The sequence below is a fragment of the Hyla sarda genome, chromosome 1, assembly GCF_029499605.1.
Source record: "Hyla sarda isolate aHylSar1 chromosome 1, aHylSar1.hap1, whole genome shotgun sequence".
NCBI classification, from domain to species: Eukaryota; Metazoa; Chordata; class Amphibia; order Anura; family Hylidae; genus Hyla; species Hyla sarda.
Window position 1 is genome coordinate 281,926,247 of NC_079189.1, and position 22,450 is coordinate 281,948,696.

Consider the following 22,450-nt stretch of genomic DNA (forward strand, 5'->3'; position numbering starts at 1 on the left):
CCATGGTGAAAGGGTAATTCTATACAATTTCCCATCTGTTCAGTGAATGACTTCAATTTGTACAGAATGCAGTTTAAATAGTAGTAATAGAATAATACAATTCCCAAAGATTGACTCCACAGAACAGTACTTTTTATTATGGCTGTGACAATTTTTCTGCTTTATATTTTATACTAATATAAACATAGGATAATATTTCTAATCTCACACGCTCTAATCCACTGCTTTAGGATGTGCGCCAGAGTAAATATACATCACAGTTTTAAAGCTCCTGCTTCTACAAACTAGTAGGGTAGGGTGTGTGTGTGTTTGGAGACCCAGGGGGTCTGCTGCTGGGACTTGTGGTGCTACATGTGAGAAGTTACTGTGGTATCACTCATGGTGTACGTGGTACAGCAATTCCATGTAAATGCTCCCTAGGCACACAAAGACTTTCATTGAAGGGTCTGCACTGGATGGTAGTGGTAGCGGGATATCTTTAGGGTGTGCCCCTGTACTGTGTACTGGCAGATGGAAGTTGGAAGGCCCTTGGTGGTATAGATGCAGGATAACACAATTTGGAATGTCTTTCATGAAATACAAAAACAGTTCTTTTATGCTCCCACTGACTCCCACTCACTCCCGCTTAAACGAGGTATCCATGTGTGTGCAGAGGAGAGGTGCTGCTACTGTGTGACACTATAGGGAATCTGCTTCTTGCTTCTTATAGCTGTGGTCTCAGAGGTCTTAGGGTCTATTCACACGGCAGAATTTCCGCTTTCGGAAATCCACTTGCAGAATTACGCCTCAAATTTCAGCCCATAAACTTCTATGGAAATCCACACTCCCTTTCACACTTCTGAATTTCGTCTAACGGAAATTCAGAAGTGTGAATCAGAGTGCTTTAATTTGAGGCAGAATTCCACCATGTGAATAGACGCTTAATCTATCCATGGTGCCTTTAAGGTATAGCTTGACTTGTTTCTGGCATTGCTGACTTGACTAGTAGATATTGGCCTTTCCTAGCTCAAGGCCTACTGTATGGATTACTATATAGGATCTCTCCAAGTGTGTTCTGCAAAGGGATCCCACACCAACTTACTTGGCACAGCTATGACACATCTGCTTTGGGGCATCTAGATGAGAAGTTCCTTTCACAGGTGAATGCCCGAAACCAAGACTTGTAGGCCAGACGTCCAGTTTGTTGTGCCAAAGAGTCCATGCAATTTCCCTCTTATGCTAGCTCTTTGTTTTTTTGTCAGTGGGCTGACTTTAGTCTCTCTCGGACTCATACTTAGCTGGAGTCTAGGGTTTTATGAACGCTGTCTCAAATTGCCTAAGATAGCTCTCTATGAAGAGTGTGGCATTGGAAAATGGCCACTAGATGGCAGTGTTCCTTATGTGTGTCCCCCTGCAGCACTGTTAATTGTGTGGGTGTATATAAAAGTGTAACTCCCTCATGCCTGGCAGTAACTGACTACAACAGGGAGTAAACAGCACAAATCAACTTTTCTAACAAAAATACACCTTTTCACTTAACCCCTTAAGGACTCAGGGTTTTTCCGTTTTTGCACTTTCGTTTTTTCCTCCTTACCCCCAATTCTACTTTGCAGTGACATTAGTCATTTTACTCAAAAATGCACGGCGAAACGGAAAAAAAAATCATTGTGCGACAAAATAAAAATAAAAAACACCATTTTGTAACTTTTGGGGGCTTCCGTTTCTACGCAGTGCATATTTCGGTAAAAATTACACTTTATCATTATTCTGTAGGTCCATACGGTTAAAATGATACCCTACTTATATAGGTTTGATTTTGTCGCACTTCTGGAAAAAATCATAACTACATGCAGGAAAATTTATACGTTTAAAAATGTCATCTTCTGACCCCTATAACTTTTTTATTTTTCCACGTAGGGGGCGGTATGAGGACTCATTTTTTGCGCCGTGATCTGAAGTCTTTATCGGTATGATTTTTGTTTTGATCGGACTTTTTGATCACTTTTTATTCATTTTTTTAATGGTATAAAAAGTGACCAAAATACGCTTTTTTGGACTTTGGAATTTTTTTGCGCGTACGCCATTGACCGTGCGGTTTAATTAATGATATATTTTTATAGTTCGGACATTTATGCATGCGGCGATACCACATATGTTTATTTTATTTATTTTTTACACTGTTTTATTTTTTTTATGGGAAAAGGGGGGGGATTCAAACTTTTATTAGGGAAGGGGTTAAATGACCTTTATTAACACTTTTTTAAAAAAAAATTTTTCCAGTGTTATAGGTCCCATAGGGACCTATAACACTGCACACACTGATCTCCTATGCTGATCACTGGCGTGTATTAACACGCCTGTGATCAGCATTATCGGCGCTTGACTGCTCCTGCCTGGATCTCAGGCACGGAGCAGTCATTCGTCGATCGGACACCGAGGAGGCAGGTAAGGGCCCTCCCGGTGTCCGATCAGCTGTTTGGGACGCCGCGATTTCATCGCGGCGGTACCGAACAGCCCGACTGAGCAGTCGGGATACTTTCAGTTTCACTTTAGAAGCGGCGGTCAGCTTTGACCGCCGCTTCTAAAGGGTTAATACCGCACATCGCCGCGATCGGCGATGTGTGGTATTAGCCGAGGGTCCCAGCCGTTGATGAGCGCCGGGACCGCCGAGATATGATGTAGGATCGCGGCGCGATCCCGCTTCATATCGCGGGAGCCGGCGCAGGACGTAAATATACGTCCTGCGTCGTTAAGGGGTTAAAGTGGCTGACATCATCCAATGCTCAAGCCTTAACCCCGTGATGGGACATTACAGGTGTGCAGGGCCGGACTGGGGATAAAAAAAAATACAGCCCTGGAAAAAACTCCATACCTGCCCCACAAATACCAGGCTTTCACTACACAGGTTCTAAGCACTGCAGCCTGTGAGGGAAGCCTGGCATTTAATTTGTCAAGCTTCCATTTCAGTGTATTACTGACTTGATGCTGTGCCCTGCCTGAAAACCAGGCCAGTCAGCAAAAACTTTAGAGTCTTGCAGCCAGGGGTTTAACTAGTATCACATGGGCCCTAGGGAAAATTTTCCAACTTCAACCTCCTCCAAATTGTAACAACGCTAACGTAATATAGGTTGGTGGTCAGGTATGTAGGTAGGTAGCTAGGTATTTATGTAGGTACTGTAGATTGTTACGCAGCCAGGTATATAGGTAGTTAGGTAGCCAGGTACGTAGGTAGGCAGCCAGTAAGTTAGGTAGCCTAGTATGTAAGAAGGGAGTTAAAGGTTACTGTAAGTATCATGAAGAAAACATATCCCCTATCCAAAGGATAGGGGATAAGTTTTAGATCGCAGGGGGTCTGAGCGCTGGGGCCCCCGCAATCTCCTGTTTGGAACCCCTGTTCTCCAGCACAGGGGCACGTCACAACCCCCCGCCCGAAGCGGAGGCCGCCACACCCCCTCCATTTAGCTCTATGAGAAAGCCGTTCGGCAATCTTCAGCTCTCCCTTAGAGCTTTATGGATAGGGTGTGGCGGCCTCTGCTTCGGGTGGGGGGTTGTGACGTGCCCCTGTGCTGGAGAACTGGGACTCCAAACAGGAGATTCCGGGGGAACCCAACTGCTGCTGCTGTAGGAGCAGGATGCAAAAGTTAAAGTTTTACCGCCTCCGGCTTTCATTCATTGCTCCCACTCTGCGTCCCGATCCGTTTGCATTGGAACAGAGATACCTTTCGCAGCCAGCCAGATGCTTCTCCCCTAGATGACGTAGAACGTAGTGAGGCACTTTAGCTTTTGCCTCCGGCTCCTATATGGGCTAAGGTACATTGGCACTGCCGTGGCGGGCGGCCTACCTGGAATTCCAATCCTGCCCTGCAGGTGTGAAATCATGCATGAAACTGAATCCAACATTATGAGAAGGCACACACCTTTTGCAAGTTCCTCTTCTGCTGACTTTGCTCCTTGTTTTGTTTTAGGTTTCATTAGCTTAGTGGCGAGAACTCCCTGGTTAACCATATAGTACTGAAAATAAAACAAATAAATATTACAGCACAACTGCACCTCCACAACACAGGTGAAAAAGATGGTCAGCACCAACTAGAGAGAGATGAGGAGCTCTAGGCATTTTATCATTACAATCTAAGGCCTTATTTGGATGGTGAAGGCTTGTGCTCTGAACTTGTATGGATGCACATGGCGTCCCTCCACACTGTAGAGCCATGGGCAATACGTATACTACTGTATGGTACATATGTATTGCAGTATATTAATACTTGCCATTAGTAGAATTTAGGTCGGACACTCCAGCAGGTTGTTCTGAATAAGATACCCTTGCTTTTCATTATATTACTTAATACTCCATGGGGGAGATTTATCAAAGGATTAAGGGTGCGTTCCCACAGGGCGTATACGCAGCGTATTTGACGCTGCGTAAAATTTATGGCAGCAGCGGGAAATACGCTGCGTATCCCTTGCTCACTATACACACAGGGCTTTCCGGCGGCAGCCCTATGTGTGCAGTGAGTTTTGGAGGCATATGGCATATGGCATATGGCTCCGCCTCCAAAACTCACTACACACATAGGGCTGCCGCCGGAAAGCCCTGTGTGTATGGTGAGCAAGGGATACGCAGCGTATTTCCCACTGCTGCCATAAATTTTGCGCAGCGTCAAATACGCTGCGTATACGCCCTGTGGGAATGCACCCTTAGACTGGTTTTTCCTGTCTAAATTTGTCGCACAGAAAGTCGCGGTCTAAATATGTGCGACTTTTCTGCGACTTTTGCTTTAGAGGATTTTTAGAGCATGATGCATTCTAGTCTATTTTAGACGGAAAAATGCATTGGTGCTGAATTTATCGAAAGCGACTTTTCAGCGACAGGTCGCATCTGCCCAAAATACGCTGAAATGTCAGACCATACTGGAGCAGTTTTAAATACAGTCTAAAGCATAGATTCCGAAGTCCGTGCGCAGAATTTATCAAGAGTCTTGTGCATTTTGATAAATTAGGCGCACAATAGACCGGCCTAACGCTGTGTAGTTTGGTCTATATTGATGCGGGACATAGACAGCTTTGATAAATCCCCCCCCCCCCCCCATGACTTTACGCTTGCCTGCTTGCATCACTTAATTATCAACCATTACATACCATCTTTTTAGGATTATGTATCTGACTACATCGTCCCCTTTTTTATAGGGATTCATTTATTAGTATTATTTATCTCTATCACTCCCAGACACAGTCTATGGTGTAATACTTCATTAATACTATTTTTTGCTTATATCTGGTATTGTTTTTTGGGTTATCAGATATTTTAACCAGACACACGGCGTCTGTCTTCACCGCCGGCCACACTTCCTTGTTGTTCCGTGGTCACAGTCTGGTAAGTGTTACACTGCTTTTCTGCTGGAACCTATCCTTGCCTCTTGCGATTCTCTGTAAACTCTTTCTAGCAGGGTCTCTATAATTTAGCCCTCCGGTTGATTTTTCGTTATCCCTCTGTTATCGTATGCCTTACATCGGGGGTACCTGGTATGCCTGACATCAGAGGTACCACCGTCATAATGTATTAACCACATCATAATTTCTGGCTGGGTAAGAAAAGTCACTTTTGGTGCAATTTACATTTTTACTATGACGAGTTTATGTTACTTATTATGTATCTTTCAGCAACATTTAATGGGGGGGGGGGGTCACGTCTATATGTATATCTGCTGCTACAATGTATTAGCTGTATCATCAGTTCTGGCTGGGTAAGAAAGTTCACTTTTTGGGGCAATTCATAAACCTTTATTATGAACAGTATATGTTAATTATGGGTATTTTCTCCACATTGTGTATTTTTCAGCAACATTTAATGGGGGTCACGTCTATCCATGATACCCAATATTGTCCTGTCCATTGAATGAAAGGTATCTATAATACTTTTTATATATCATTTAGATTCACATTATTACTTAAAAATTAAGTGGTTTGGGCCAATTTCCCTACACAGATTCATTTGGGATCATCATAATATCCCAGGGCTTACAAACCCTTTTCATCAATACAAGCTTTTTCACAAGAATGCTTACATTGAATACAGTGACCTTCACAAGGAACTGTAAACACTATTTAATGTTAAGGAACTGTGAAAATCTTTGAAAGATTATTTATCTATATGTAAATGTATTTATGGATAGACTGCTTGTCATCTAAGTGACTATTTCTCATCTTCATGACTGACCCCATTACTTATATACGGCATCATTAGACTGTGACTTTTTACTTTTAACTTCTACTTCTGCCTCAAGCATTTCTATTGGTGATTAACTATCTGTGCACTTATGGCAATTTCTCCTCCCACCCTGATGAACCCATTTGAAATATATGGGAGAAACGCATTGGAATATGGAGTATGAGAATTTATGTACATGTGGCTTCCACAAAATTATCAAACCTCAGTGGTACCTTGAACTTATCCTCTCCCCTATCCATTCTTATTATTAGTGAGGGTAAGGGTTAGAATATGCAGGGTCATTTATTGGTCAGAATACTCACCTGTACCCTATCCCCTCCCCCTCCTATGTTTATTGAGGTTTACATCACATGACACTCCTTGCACATCTGCTGCATGATTGTCCTGTATGTCTATGCTGAGGCGATCTATTGTATATATTAAATTGCACATATGTTGTACTTATATTTTGATGTATATGATAAAAAATTTTATGAACAAATCGAGTAAAAGTAATTTTACATTATCTGAGCCTCATTGGTAGAGTTTTCTTCCGTTTGTATTTGTACTGAATAAGAGGCAATGTTTGTGTGGTCATCAACACATTTTACAATGTCAGGGCTTTAAAGGGTACTCCGGTGGAAAACATTTTTTTTTTAAATCAGCTGGTGCCAGAAAGTTAAACAGATTTGTAATTGACTTCTATAAAAAAAAAATCTTTACCCTTCCAGTACTTTTTAGCAGCTGTATGCTACAGAGGAAATTCTTTTCTTTTTTAATTTCTTTTTTGTCTTGCCCACAGTGCTCTCTGCTGACACCTGACAGTGCTCTCTGCTGATTCCAGTAAGCACAACCATTTAAACAAGTCTAAACTCCCATGTAATTGGGTAATGCACTAGGAGCGCGCTTTTTTTCTCTTTCGTAGCTTGTTTCAGTAGTTGGGCTCCATAGCTGTGGATCACCAACTCCTCCTCAGTAGTCTCCGCTCCATCGGTCTCAAGGACTCTGCTCTCGCCTGGTTTTCCTCCTATCTCTCTGGCCGCTTCTTTAGCGTCTCGTTTTCTGGCTCTACTTCTTCTCCTCTTCCCCTTGCTGTCGGGGTTCCCCAGGGATCGGTCCTTGGTCCTCTACTCTTTTCACTCTACACATCCCCCATTGGAAAAACAATCAGTAGATTTGGTTTCCAGTACCACCTCTACGCTGATGACACCCAACTCTATACCTCCTCCAACAACATCACCCCTGCACTCCTACAGAATACCAGTGACTGTCTCTCTGCCGTCTCAGACATCATGTCCTCTTTATATCTGAAAATAAATCTTTCTAAAACAGAACTTCTTGTCTTTTCTCCATCAACTGATACTGTACCTAACCCTGACATTTCCATCTCGGTATGTGGTACTACCATAACTCCCGGGCAGCAGGCTCGCTGTCTTGGAGTTATACTTGACTCTGATCTGTCTTTCACTCCCCATATTCAGTCTCTTTCACGTACTTGTCACCTGCATCTCAAAAACATTTCAAGAATCCGCCCGTTTCTCACTACTGAAACTGCTAAAACTCTCATTATTGCTTTGATTCATTCCCCCATCGACTACTGTAACTCTTTACTAATAGGCCTTCCTTTCTCCAAACTCTCTCCTCTCCAGTCCATCCTTAATGCCGCAGCCAGACTCATCTTCCTCTCCAGCCGCTACACCGACGCCTCCTCCCTGTGTCAGTCACTACACTGGTTACCAATTCAGTCCAGAATACAGTACAAAATCCTCAGTCTCACACACAAAGCTCTCCGCAATGCTGCACCTCCCTACATCTCCTCTCTCATCTGCGTCTACCATCCTACACGTTCTCTCCGATCTGCTAATGATCTCACACTAACATCTTCATAATCCGAACTTCTCACTCCCGTCTCCAAGACTTCACTCGTGCTGCACCAGTTCTCTGGAATGCTATCCCTCAGTCCCTCAGACTCAACAACAACATCCATAGTTTCAAACGTGGCCTAAAAACACATCTCTTCAGACAGGCCTATAACAGTCTCTAATTGGCCTCAACATATCCCCAACATATCCCCAACATATCCCCAACATATCCCCAACATATCCTGAACATATCCTCAACATATCCCCAACATATCCCCAACATATCCTCAACATATCCCCAACATATCCCCACACCTCTTGTTTGAATAGTTATTGTGTAATTTTATGTCTGATACTTGTCTTTGTTTGTACCCCATAATTGTAAGCGCTGCGGAATCTGTAGGCGCTATTTAAATAAATAAATAAATTCAGATGGACTAAATGCTGGGCCGAGGAGTGAAGTGTGGTGCTGCATGCTATACCCGGCTAGAAATCAGAAAAGGTCTCATGACGGAGACCCTGACCTAGCTAAACTTTTGACATGTCCATGTGACACGTCAAAAGTTTTTTTTATGGTAACATTTTAAATAATGGTAAGTATAGAACTCTTCAATGGGTAAATACCTCCACAATGTGACATTATTAGAGGTTGTACAGAGCCATGTAGAGTAGTATAATATACTCAAATTTACCCTATGTGTGTGTGAAATAGGGTATTGTTAGAATTGTGGGGGTCCGATGTATTGGAGCTACACCGATCCCAAACAGCACTGGTGATACTGTGTCCACATCATTGTTCTGCACAGAGGCATCTTTGCCATCCAGAGGTGGCTCTACCATAAGGCGCTTAAGGCAGCCGCCTAAGGCCTCGCTGCTGCCTATCTCGCCCTCCCCTGTGTGAGATGGGCACAGGCTACAACAGGCGTAGCAGCAGCTGTGTCATGAGTTACACAGCAGCCCACATGTTTTTTTTTTATGCCGGGCAGCCTGACTTGTAAACAGGCATTTTTCTGGCAGATAGGGGAAGGGAGCAAGGGGCCGCAAGCAAAAGACTGGAGCTGCATCTTACTTTCCTCTGGACTTTTTCTTCACTACGCTGGGCTAATGAAAGGCTGACTGGGAGGAGCTGCTGGGGAGGAGCCATTCTATCTGCAGCTCCAATTCCTGCACCAACACTGCTGAGGGTCTCCCTGACAACCTGGTGCCAACTGTAAGATCTGGCAGCCTGTATATACCAAAATGTGTGATGTGACACTCTTGTACACTGTATACAGTAGTGCTTGAGTCCATATACACTGCTATATGTAGAGTACAAGAGTGATAATATCAAAATATACAGTATATAGTGATATACTGTATAATTCAGGGGATGGAGGTGGGGATCACATCACTACATACTGTCACCCTTTTGCACTAGCAGTAATGTAATTACAGTGTATAGAGAGGTCACATGCTATAATATTCAATGTAAAGAAGTGACACATATCACTATATACAGAATAGAGTAGTGTATGGGGGCAAATTTTTGTGCCATGATCTTAATTTTTATTGGTATCAAATTAGTATTGGTCAGACAACTGCTTTTTATTGCATATTTTGTGGGGATGTGATATGACCAAAAAACATATTTCTGGCAATTGGTCATTTTTTACATGTAAGTCATTCACCACGCAGTTTCATTAATGTTATCTTTTAATAGTTCTGACATAATATGTGCAGCAATATCAGTTATGTTTATACTTTTTTTTTTTACTTTATTAAAAAATTAAGGGGAATGATTTAAATTTTTACTGTAAGTAGGATTTTCTTTAACATATTATTATTATTATATATTTTATTTGAGAAAATCCTGTGTGCACCAATGGTGTGTGGCAATGCATGCACTGTATGCATTGCCACACTATTACATTCTTGGGGGGATTTGGGTTTCGCCTAAGGCCTCACGAAGTCTAGGGCTGCCTCTGTTGCCATCCACCATGCAGGGGACTGCAGAGCAGCTTCATTCAAGTCAGTCAATATGGACAGCTGAGTGACCGAAAGCACTGCTGTGCAGAGGTTATATAAATATGAGGGGAGAGTTATCAAAATCTCCCATGGTGTTTGGCCCTAATGCCATGTTTTGCAATGTACAGGGTGGGCCATTTATATGGATACACCTCAATAAAATGGGAATGGTTGGTGATATTAACTTCCTGTTTGTGGCACATTAGTATATGTGAGGGGGGAAACTTTTCAAGATGGGTGTTGACCATGGCGGCCATTTCGAAGTCGACCATTTTGAATCCAACTTTTGTTTTTTCAATAGGAAGAGGGTCATGTGACACATCAAACTTATTGAGAATTTCACAAGAAAAACAATGATGTGCTTGGTTTTAATGTAACTGTATTCTTTCATGAGTTATTTACAAGTTTCTGACCACTTATAAAATGTGTTCAATGTGCTGCCCATTGTGTTGGATTGTCAATGCAACCCTCTTCTCCCACTCTTCACACACTGATAGCAACACCGCAGGAGAAATGCTAGCACAGGCTTCCAGTATCCGTAGTTTCAGGTGCTGCACATCTCGAATCTTCACAGCATAGACAATTGCCTTCAGATGACCCCAAAGATAAAAGTCTAAGGGGGTCAGATCGGGAGACCTTGGGGGCCATTCAACTGGCCCACGATGACCAATCCACTTTCCAGGAAACTGTTCATTTAGGAATGCTCGGACCTGACACCCATAATGTGGTGGTGCACCATCTTGCTGGCAAAACTCAGGGAACATGCCAGCTTCAGTGCATAAAGAGGGAAACACATCATCATGTAGGCCACTGTATATGCGAAATTGCTACATGATGATGTGTTTCCCTCTTTATGCACAGAAGCTGGCACGTTTCCTGAGTTTTTCCAGCAAGATGGTGCACCACCACATTATGGGTGTCAGGTCCGAGCATTCCTAAATGAACAGTTTCCTGGAAAGTGGATTGGTCATCGTGGGCCAGTTGAATGGCCCCCAAGGTCTCCTGATCTGACCCCCTTAGACTTTTATCTTTGGGGTCATCTGAAGGCAATTGTCTATGCTGTGAAGATACGAGATGTGCAGCACCTGAAACTACGGATACTGGAAGCCTGTGCTAGCATTTCTTCTGCAGTGTTGCTATCAGTGTGTGAAGAGTGGGAGAAGAGGGTTGCATTGACAATCCAACACAATGGGCAGCACATTGAACACATTTTATAAGTGGTCAGAAACTTGTAAATAACTCATGAAAGAATAAATTTACGTTAAAACCAAGCACATCATTGTTTTTCTTGTGAAATTCCCAATAAGTTTGATGTGTCACATGACCCTCTTCCTATTGAAAAAACAAAAGTTGGATTCAAAATGCCCGACTTCAAAATGGCCGCCATGGTCACCACCCATCTTGAAAAGTTTCCCCCCTCACATATACTAATGTGCCACAAACAGGAAGTTAATATCACCAACCATTCCCATTTTATTAAGATGTATCCATATAAATGGCCCACCCTGTATTTATACCAGAAAATCAGCATAAATGCAGACGTGTATTACCTCAATTAGATCTATAAGGTTGCTGAATGTTTTCTTTAGATCAATGCTTAATTTTCCATCTTGGTAACAAATCCGGTAGTGTATTACTTCGCCATTGTGAGAAACACAGAGTACATAGTCTCCAGGGTGCCTTACTGATTCTCGTAACAAGAATGCGCCTTCTTCTTTGGACTGAAGCTGTTGGACAGCCTGATGCCCAGAAATAGACCCATGGAACCAACTGTAATATTTTGGAAGAATTAAGGGTAAAGTTAGAGATATTAATAAAACTTACTTACAGAAACAGTGCTGTTGAATCCTTATGCAGCACAATATCAAATGGGTTAAAGCCCCCTAGGTACAATCAAACATAGACAGGTTAATATGCAATAAATCAATGAAGCGGTTAAGTTTTCACCCTATAAAGCCAATCACCAGACAAGGAGCCAGTGTATTTTTTTTTTTATATAGCAGCAGTTATCATGGTTGGGAAGCTTGTGCTGTCTATGAACTCCAGGAAATTACAATTTTGGTAAATAAATTATTGTTTTCCTGATCGTTCTGTGGCAGCACAATAACAAATGGAACTTGAACCTAAGTGGGTGGGGCAGATGACGTCAGCTAGAACCCTTTTTTTCTTTGCTATAATTTTAGCCCTCTGTTGGAAGAATGTCTAGCCTGTAATGTTTGACACATGTGGAAGTAGATGACTTTACATATTTGATCCAATAGAACGCAATGCAAAGGATGTTGTGGAACATAAAGTAAGTGACATTTTTTAACATCCTTCATTGAGATTTTTGTTGAAGAAGGCACCTTAGGACGGAAATAGTATGTAATAATAACAGTCACTATTGTAGACCTTAAAAAGATTAAAAAACTATATACTCAAAAGTATAAAATATACTTCATGAGAAAATGTTATTTCCTTTTTATAGAAATCATGGCTTATGAAATCATGGCTTTGTCCAAGCTGAAGCACAGGCATGGACAAAGTCCAGTAAGTGAGGGTCGGTTAGCACTCCTCTATGCTCTGTCATGCCTGATAGGACAGTAGAGAGCACAGAGGAGTCCTATCAGACAGGAGACAGCATGGAGGAGTACTATCAGAAAAGAGAGAGCACAGAGGAGGGCCATCAGACAGGAGAGAGAGCACAGAGGAGTGCTATCAGACAGGAGAGAGCACAGAGGAGTACTATCAGACAGGAGAGAGCACAGAGGAGTGCTATCAGACAGAACAGAGCATAGAGAAGTCCTATCAGACAGGAGAGAGCACAGAGGAGTCCTATCAGACAGGAGAGAGCACAGAGGAGTGCTATTAGACAGAAGAGAGCATAGAAAAGTCCTATCAGACAGAAGAGAGCATAGAAAAGTCCTATCAGACAGGAGAGAGCACAGAGGAGTCCTATCAGACAGGAGAGAGCACATAGGAGTACTATCAGACAGGAGAGAGCACAGTGGAGTCCTATCAAACAGGAGAGAGCATAGAGGCATGCTATCAGACAGGGGAGAGCACAGGGGAGTGCTATCAGACAGGAGTGAGCACAGAGGAGTCCTATCAGACAGGAGAGAGCACAGAGGAGTGCTATCAGACAGGAGAGAGCACAGAGGAGTGCTATAAGAGAGGAGAGAGAGCACAGAGGAGTGCTATCAGACAGGAGAGAGTACAGAGGAGTGCTATCAGACAGGAGGGAGCACAGAGGAGTGCTATAAGAGAGGAGAGAGCACAGAGGAGTGCTATCAGAGAGGAGAGAGCACAGAGGAGTGCTATCAGACAGGAGGGAGCACAGAGGAGTGCTATCAGACGGGAGATTTTATAAGCCATGATTTCTATTAAACTGAAATAACATTTTCTTATGAAGTATATTAGAAAGCTTAATGTTTTGTATCAAAACATATCAAAAGTTTTCGTATCTGACAGTGCCAGAGCCACGGATCTCCAGCGGGCACGATGACATCACATCATCGCGCCGGCCTGCCGGAGACCGCGTCCCTGTGGCTCACACGCTGCAAGCCAGAAGTGTCTGCAACGTGTGAGTGAATGGTGGAGCAGGAGTTGACGGCTTCCGCTCCACCATTCTAGTGTACTGCCTCTATGTTCCCAGAGGCAGTACACTTGCTTGCGTTGCTGGGTGACACCATCGCATTGATGGTGTCACCCCAATTGGGTAGTGTCACCCGGGGCAGCCCGCCCCCCATAGGAACGCTACTGCAATGCACACATGCAGAGCCTCCCCCTCTCATACCATGGCTGCTGGTTGCTCCACCAGGTGGGGAGAGGGAGGGGTACGTCGGCCGGGTCTTCTCTCAGTGGCTCCTAACTTTCATGCCACATGGAGGCACTGAGAGAAGACACAGAGGCAATCTGAAAAGTGGCAGCATCTCGGTTTAAGTTTTACACTGTATCCCCGTTCGGCTCACCGGCGTGCCACCTAAATGCATGCCGACCTCTGCCCTAAATAATAATGGTGGTACGTATCATAAAACTTTTTTCAATCTCAGGACTGCTGTAAAGTAATACTGTAATTTATGTGAAGACTTTGGGCACTATTGAGATCCCAAATGAGAGACAAGAGAATTGTAGAACACTTTAAGGGGTTATAAAATTATTCCTGTTAACTGGTAGGATTTATATATACTCAAGAAGGAAATCCCCTCTGTATGAGAGTAAAATTTTAAGTAGCTGGCAATAAACTACAAGAACAGTTTAATAGTATGAGTGAGGGCCAGTTATCTGGAAGAGAACCCCATGACAAACATCTGAGGCAGATTTCATCAATGGTACAATCTGAAGAATTTCTTCTCATGAAACACCATTTTCTAAATCATGAGACAAATAGCTGAGCCACAGATAGGGAGTCGTGGTCACAGAGGTAAGAATACATTTGTGAGAAGCAGAGGAGGAGACATAAGACTTTTTAGAAGATAATTAGCTTTGTGATAACATAGCTGTTACGCCTAGCGCTCCGGGTCCCCGCTCCTCCCCGGAGCGCTCACGGCGTCTTTCTCCCTGCAGCGCCCCGGTCAGTCCCGCTGACCGGGAGCGCTGCACTGTCTTGGCCGTTGGGGATGCGATTCGCACAGCGGGACGCGCCCGCTCGCGAATCGCATCCCAGGTCACTTACCCGTCCCGGTCCCCTGCTGTCATGTGCTGGCGCGCGCGGCTCCGCTCTCTAGGGCGCGCGCGCGCCAGCTCTCTGAGACTTAAAGGGCCAGTGCACCAATGATTGGTGCCTGGCCCAATTAGCTTAATTGGTTTCCACCTGCTCCCTGGCTATATCTGATCTCCTCCCATGCACTCCCTTGCCGGATCTTGTTGCCTTGTGCCAGTGAAAGCGTTTAGTGTGTCCAAAGCCTGTGTACCTGAACTTCTGCTACCCATCCTGACTACGAACCTTGCCGCCTGCCCCCGACCTTCTGCTACGTCTGACCTTGCCTCTGCCTAGTCCTTCTGTCCCACGCCTTCTCAGCAGTCAGCGAGGTTGAGCCGTTGCTAGTGGATACGACCTGGTTGCTACTGCCGCAGCAAGACCATCCCGCTTTGCGGCGGGCTCTGGTGAAAACCAGTAGCCTCTTAGAACCGGTCCACTAGCACGGTCCACGCCAATCCCTCGCTGACACAGAGGATCCACTACCTGGAAGCCGAATCGTGACAATAGCTATGAGAATCTCTCAGATTTGAATTAAATGATGGATATGTATAAGAAACGTTCTAGCATTAGGCTAGGCTACACTGCAACTCTCCACAGCATTAACCGACCGACCCCGACCACTGAGACACAGGATCACATTTTATTGAGTTGTAGGCAAACCTGTGGACCACAGCTGCCACTCAACAGCCAAAGTCAATCAAGCAGCACCACAAAAAAAGGCAGTACAGCCCCTGTCCTATAGAAATGTTAATTTTTCAGGAAGAGGGCTGCCTTTCATACAAAGACTATGCTTGGATTTACTATTCTATTTCCTGTTACTCCATTGAGGCATAAATCTAGGAAAAACACGAAAAGAGACTATGTAAGTATCTCATACCTGTATATACAGTGGATAAAACAAGGAGATGTTCAAAGACAAAATTATAGGAAGAGCTGAATAACCACCACAGGTATAATAGCAACCAAACAACCCAAAAAGCGGTCAGTGAGGAAACAGCACAGGATGGTAAAAGAGTTAAAAGTGTGAAAATAGACAACCTACAAGATGGTAATACAATGACCAGCATGGTAATGTTAGTATAATACCCCACAAAGGTACAACTATGATCAGCATTGTTATATTAGCATAACACCCCACAAAAAGGTATTACAATAACCAGCATGGCAATATTAGTTATTAGTATTGCCCTACAGGTTGTAAGAAGGTGAAAGGTATTGTGGTGGACGGGCAATATGTGTCACCAAGACTCCTGCCTTTGGTGAAGTAAGAGCCAGTATTCATTTAGTGTCTGTGCTGAGATGCAGACTGACGCTATGGCCGTAGTATGGCCGGAAGGCCAATCCGGGGTGGCTCTTACTGGGAATGACCAAGTACAGGGTGGGGGTTATTCCCCACAATCCAGGCCGCCTTTTGTTGGCCTTTAAGGCAACCTGTTTCACCAGCTGAGGGGGATTTGCTAGTTGCAGCTCACACTGCCAGAGAGAGCTGAGAGTGGTGTTCTTCCCTACGTTTGCTCCAAGGTTGGAGGCTGGTGAACAGCCTTCCGGGAGGCCTGGAAAAGACTTATTTGGTGCTGCACAGGTGGACTTTTGTTTCATTTTCCTTTGCTCTGCGTTTGAAGACTGTTTGCTGTGTGCCAAGTGTGAATAAAACACTGAACTTCGATTTGGAAAATACTGCTTCCTTGCCTCTATACTGCAACCACACCTATTTGCAAGACATCCATGTGGTCTGTTATACATCGCTAAAGAGGCGTGGGAACAACAGCCCAAGCCGCATAAAAGTGTAACTGAATATGTCACTCAGTTGCAGGAACGGATGGAAACAGTGTTACCCCTGGCGAGGGAATATATGGAGGCCGCTCAGCGAGCTCAGAGCAGAGTTTATAATCGCCAGGCTTGGGTTCAGAATTTTAACACGGGAGATTGGGTTCTGGTTCTGGTACCGACGGTCAACAGTACATTTCTGGCTAGGTGGCAGGGTCCCTACGAAGTGATCGAAAAGGTAGGGAAGGTGACGTACACGGTACATCAGCCCAGGTGAAAAAAGCCAGAGCTAGTGTACCATGTAAACCTGTTGAAACCCTGGAAAGATAGGGAGATGGGTGTGGATGACAGCCAGGTTTGTTAGGGGTGGAGTTTCCTGTCCCTCAGTCTGGTGCAAGGGAAGCAGTTGCCACAGTGAAAATTGCTGACAGCCTTTCCTCTGCACAGACTCAGGAGGCCAGGGAGTTCGTCAGTAGGAACACCAATGTGTTCTCAGATCTTCCTGGGCATACTTCTGTCATCTGCCATGACATTGTCACCGAACCCCAGGTAAAAATACGGTTGAAACCCTACCGGGTACCTGAGTCACCGCGACAAGCCTTCTAGGAAGAAGTACAGCAAATGTTAAAACTGGATGTCATCGAGGAATCATAGAGTGAGTGGGCCAGTCCGATAGTCTTAATACCCAAGCCAGATGGTACTTTGTGGTTCTGTAATGACTTCCGCAAACTTAATGAGGTGTCCAAGTTTGATGCATACCCCATGCCCCGAGTTGATGAACTTATTGAAAGGTTAGGACAGGCTCTGTATTTTTCTGTTTTGGACCTCACCAAAGGGTACTGGCAGGTGCCCTTGGCGGAGGCTGCCAAAGAGAAAACAGCCTTTATCACACCAGAAGGTTTGTTCCAGTACAAGGTGTTACCCTTTGGTTTACATGGCGCTCCCGCTACGTTTCAAAGGCTAATGGATATTGTACTTTAGCCACATCGTCGGTATGCTTCAGCTTATCTTGACGATATCATCATCCAGAGTACAGACTAGGAGAGTTACCTTCCAAAAGTACAGGCAGTGGTAGACTCCCTTTGGAAGGCCGGGTTAACTGCTAACCCCAAAAAGTGTGCCATAGGGTTGGAAGAGACCAAATACCTGGGGTACGTCATTGGGCATGGAGTTGTCAAACCCCAGGTAAACAAAATAGAGGCCATCCAGAATTGGCCCCGATCTGTCACTACCCAACAGGTGAGGTCGTTCTTAGGAATGGTGGGTTACTATCTGAGGTTTATCCCCCATTTTGCGATGGTGGCCGTAACCTTTAACAAACCTCCTGAAGGGTCGGCATGGTGCGTTGGAACGAACAGGCAGAGCAGGCGTTTTCTGCTTTGAAGTCGGCCCTATGTGGGTCTCCAGTGTTGGTGACGCCCGACTTCAAAAGGGAATTTGTGGTACAAACTGATGCCTCTGAAGTAGATCTCGGTGCTTTTTTCTCCCAGGAAGTCAACGGGGAAGAGCATCCCGTTGTCTTTCTCAGCCGAAAACTGAACTCGGACGAGACCAGGTATATTATAGGGGAGAGAGAGTGCCTGGCCATTAAGTGGGCACATTAAGTGAGTCTCTCTGCTATTATCTGTTGGGCAGAAAATTTCGTCTCGTCACAGATCATTCCCCCCTTAAGTGGATGTGCCAAGCCAAGAACAAAAATGCCAGGGTCACCAGGTGGGTTGTTTGCTAGGCAATGCAGATGCCCTATCACGAGTCCACTGTTGTACAAGTGTTCACCCCCTCAGGCGTGAACAAAGGGCGGGGGGATGGTATGTGAGAAGGTGAAAGGTATCGTGGTGGATGGGCGTTATGTGTCACCAAGGGTCCTGGCTTTAGTGAAGTAAGAGCGATGCAGACTGACACTATGGCCGTAGTATGGCTGGAAGGCCAATCCGGGATGGCTCTTACTGGGAATGACCAAGTGCAGGGTGGGGGTCATTCCCCACAATCTAGGCCGCCTTTTGTTGGACTTAAAGGCAACCTGTTTCACCAGCTGAGGGGGATTTGCTAGTTGCAGCTCAAACTGCCAGAGAGAGCTGAGAGTGGAGTTCTTCCCTACGTTTGCTTCAAGGTTGGAAGCTGGTGAACAGCCTGCCAAGAGGCCTGGAAAAGACTTGTTTGGTGCCGCACGGCACAAACTCAGGTGTGAACAAACACCTAAGGAATACAGGTGGACTTTTGTTTTGTTTTCCTTTGTTCTGCGTTTAAAGACTGTTTGCTGTGTGCCAAGTGTGAATAAAACACTGAACTTTGATTTGCAAAATACTGCTTCCTTGCCTCTATACTGCAACCGCACCTATTTGCAAGAGCGAGTCATCACAAGGTACAGGTAACACCCTACAGGTAGCTACACCCATTAGGTAGGTATATATGGTGTATATACTGTGTATATAACTGCAGCAAGTATGAACAGGTAGGTAAAAACAGTGGACAATGTGGGAATAGGAGAATAGCAACACACAGAAAGGCACTATAATAACCAGTATGACAATATTAGTCTACCATCTCACAGGCAGGAACCAATAGGTAGAAATATATGGTGAGTGTGCATACATACACATATGCACACACACAACTGCAGTAAGCATGTACAGTTAGATACAACAGTGGTCAGTGTGGGAATAGTAGCATAGTAATCCACAGCTAGATATTCCTGAGGCCAGTATGGTAATAAATATATGTATAACATCCACTAATATTCACATTATGAAGACATAATGGTGTGTATATATACATGAATAACTGCATCAGGCATGGAAAGAGCAGAATAGCAACCAGCAGGTGGGTGTTATCACAGCCAGAGTGGGAACAGTAGTATAAACCCCTCAGCTAGGTGTTACAGCTTGAGGCCAGCATGGTAACCACTGTAGATATAACAGCAGTCAGCATGGGAAGTACCATTGGAAGAGACCCTAACAATCTAACATACCTCAGTAAGCAGAGGGCAGATTCCTGCTAGCTGGAGGGCCAAAGAACATGTGTAGTCAGAGCCAGACCAAAGGAAGTGGCATCTCAACCATAAGGGCGAGAAGTTCACTGTTACACCAAAGAATCCTTTACTTAATTTCTATATTTACAACTTCTGAACTAGGTCATGAGCACTTAAGGAGAGAATGAAAAAATACACTGTTTTCTTCTGTCTGGTGATCAGTTTTATACGGTGAAAACAAAAGTTCTTAATTGATTTATTGCTAATTAACCTGTCTCTGATTGTACCTGGGGAGGGGGGGGGCTTTAACCCATTTGTTATTGTGCTGTCTAGTGTTGAGCGGCATAGGCCATATTCGAATTCGCGAATATTCGCGAATATATGGACGAATATTCGTCATATATTCGCGAATATTCGCATATTCGTTATATTCTTGTTTTATTTTCGCATATGCGAAACTTCGCGTATGCGAAAATTAACATATGTGAATATTAGCATATACAAAATTAGCATATGCGAAAATTAGCATATGCGAATTTTCGCATATGCGAATTTTCGCACGCCAGTCTCACACAGTAGTATTACAGCCTTCTTTACACCACACAAGCTGGAAGCAGAGAGGGTTGATCACTGTGATGTGTACTGTGAAAAAAAAAAAAAGAATATTCGTAATTACGAATATATAGCGCTATATTCGCGAAATTCGCGAATATGCGATATTCGCGAATAATATTCGAATTGCGAATATTCGTGAGCAACACTAAGTGCTGTCATAGGACAATCAGGAAGTTTACATATAACAAATGTTAAACCTTTGAGATTGTTTTACAAATCTTGTACTTATGACAGTTGCATAGCAATTGGGATTGGCGAGCTGGTATTTGGGTCCCCCTTACCACATTAGGCTAAGTGCTCTCCTGCGTGAAAGACAGGAGAAAAAGATCTAGGGTGCTCATGCTGCCTCGCTCAGTACACAATATATACAGGAGAGTACCGTGATTGATGTTTGTAGACTGCAGGCTGCCTGATGCCCACAGCCTAATAGTGATCTTGACAGCTGGCAAAGAAGGTGCTTTCAGATAAGGGACACAGGGCCTGGAATGGGAGCAATGGGAGAAAATTATATTTATTTTTTATTTTGCACATTGTGGCTAGGTACTAGGCTAGGTTTTTTATTTTGCAAAGGGGGCTAAGTACTGTGAGGGGACATAACTTCTTTTTGGGGAGAATCAGAGAGTGGCCTAACATTTATATGGGGGCACAGAGGGGCCAGATGAGATGGGTGGGGGCACATAAGGAACACTATTACTGTTTTTTTTTTTTTTTGGGGGGGGGGGGGGGGTGGCAATAAAGGGACTACGATTGGCATGTGGGGCTTTTTTACCATTTGGGGGATCTATGGTTAGGGAATAGGTGAGAAGGGTGTTGGAAATGCTGAGAGCCTAACATGTTGCGTTAACAAGGATCGGTGAGGCTTCAAACAGGATGCGCCGGCTCCGCAAGGCACAGAAGATACTCAAGGAGAGACCAAGTAAAAGCCAAAGGGTAGTTTATTCCCAGGATGCTTTTGAAGCCTTACCTATCCTCGTTAATACTACAGCCGGAAGGCAGTGGATATCTCGCTTTCTTGCATGTGCCTACCATTGTTGTGTATGTTGTTACATATCTTTTTGGGGTGAGCGCCTTTCATGCCTTCCCTTTTTATTGTTTTATATCTCTTTTAATACACCATTGAGTGCTCTTACTTTCAGATTAACATGTTGTTTGGCAAGTTCTGTAGAGATGAATCTTGGATGGGCAAAGTCATCATTACCATCTGTTTTGCTTGTGAACATTGAATAAGATGTATAGTAAGGATTATAATGTCCTTTAGTGTAAGTATCCATATTGACATTAAGATAACAAGTTACTCACGGCATCAAACTGAGTCTCTGGTCAATTTTAATAGGTGGACGTTCACGCACTGCACTTGCAGAAACCAGACCTTCTAGCCCACTTGCATGGTGTAGGGCATGATACCAGCCTCTATCCTGAGATATTAAGAGTATGGTACAAATCCAAAATGTTTTAAAGCATAAAAGTAAATAAAAACAATGTATGACACAACAAAATATAGTATTACATAAACCTTGTTAACCTACTAAAGAAGTAACTTAAACTATGTGCAGCTTAGGTAACCACACAATTTTAAACCCAGATCCCAAGTCATAGGATTTATTTATATTTTTAATATGGTACAGAAAGATGCATACCTTTTTTAACCCCTTAAGGACGAAGCCCATTTTGACCTTAAAGGGGTAGTCCGCCCCTAGACATCTTATCCCCTATCCAAAGGATAGGGGATAAGATGTCAGATCATCGAGGTGCCGCTACTGGGGAGCCCCGGGATCCCCGCTGCGGCACTGCGCTATCATTACAGCACAGAGCGAGTTCGCTCTGTGCGTAATGACGGGCGATACAGGGGACGGAGCCGCGTGACGTCATGGCTCCGCCCCTCGTGACATCACGGCCCGTCCCCTTAATGCAAGTCTATGGCAGGGGGAGTGACGACCGCCACGCTCCCTCCCATAGACTTGTATTGAAAGGGGCGGGCCGTGATGTCACGAGGGGCGGAGCCATGACATAACGATGCTCCGGCCCCTGTATTGCGCGTCATTACGTGCAGAGCGATCTCGCTCTGTGCTGTAATGATAGCACAGTGCCGCAGCGGGGATACTGGGGATCCCCAGCAGCGGTACCGCAGCGATCTGACATCTTATCCCCTATCCTTTGGATAGGGGATAAGATGTCTAGGGGCGGAGTACCCCTTTAAGGACCAGGCCAATTTTAGCTTTTGCGCTTTAGCTTTTTCCTCCTCCCCTTCTAAAAATCATAATGCTTAAAATTTTGCACCTACAAACCCATATAAGGGCTTGTTTATTGCATCATCAATTATACTTTCTAACCCCTTAAGGACCAAGCCCATTTAACCTTAAGGACCAGGC

The 22,450-nt window shown here is 44.2% G+C and overlaps 1 protein-coding gene across 3 annotated transcripts in view; it reads right to left on the minus strand.

The window, feature by feature from the left end:
- MATK (megakaryocyte-associated tyrosine kinase) overlaps nucleotides 1-22,450 on the minus strand; it is a 96,923-nt gene that overhangs the window by 43,017 nt on the left and 31,456 nt on the right. For all 3 annotated transcript variants that reach the window (XM_056573688.1, XM_056573678.1, XM_056573698.1), the window contains 3 exons: nucleotides 21,381-21,496; nucleotides 11,601-11,820; nucleotides 3,897-3,990 (listed from right to left, as the gene is read on the minus strand). In XM_056573688.1, the coding sequence (XP_056429663.1) occupies nucleotides 3,897-3,990; nucleotides 11,601-11,820; nucleotides 21,381-21,496 (430 nt within the window). The remainder of the gene's footprint in view (nucleotides 1-3,896; nucleotides 3,991-11,600; nucleotides 11,821-21,380; nucleotides 21,497-22,450) is intronic.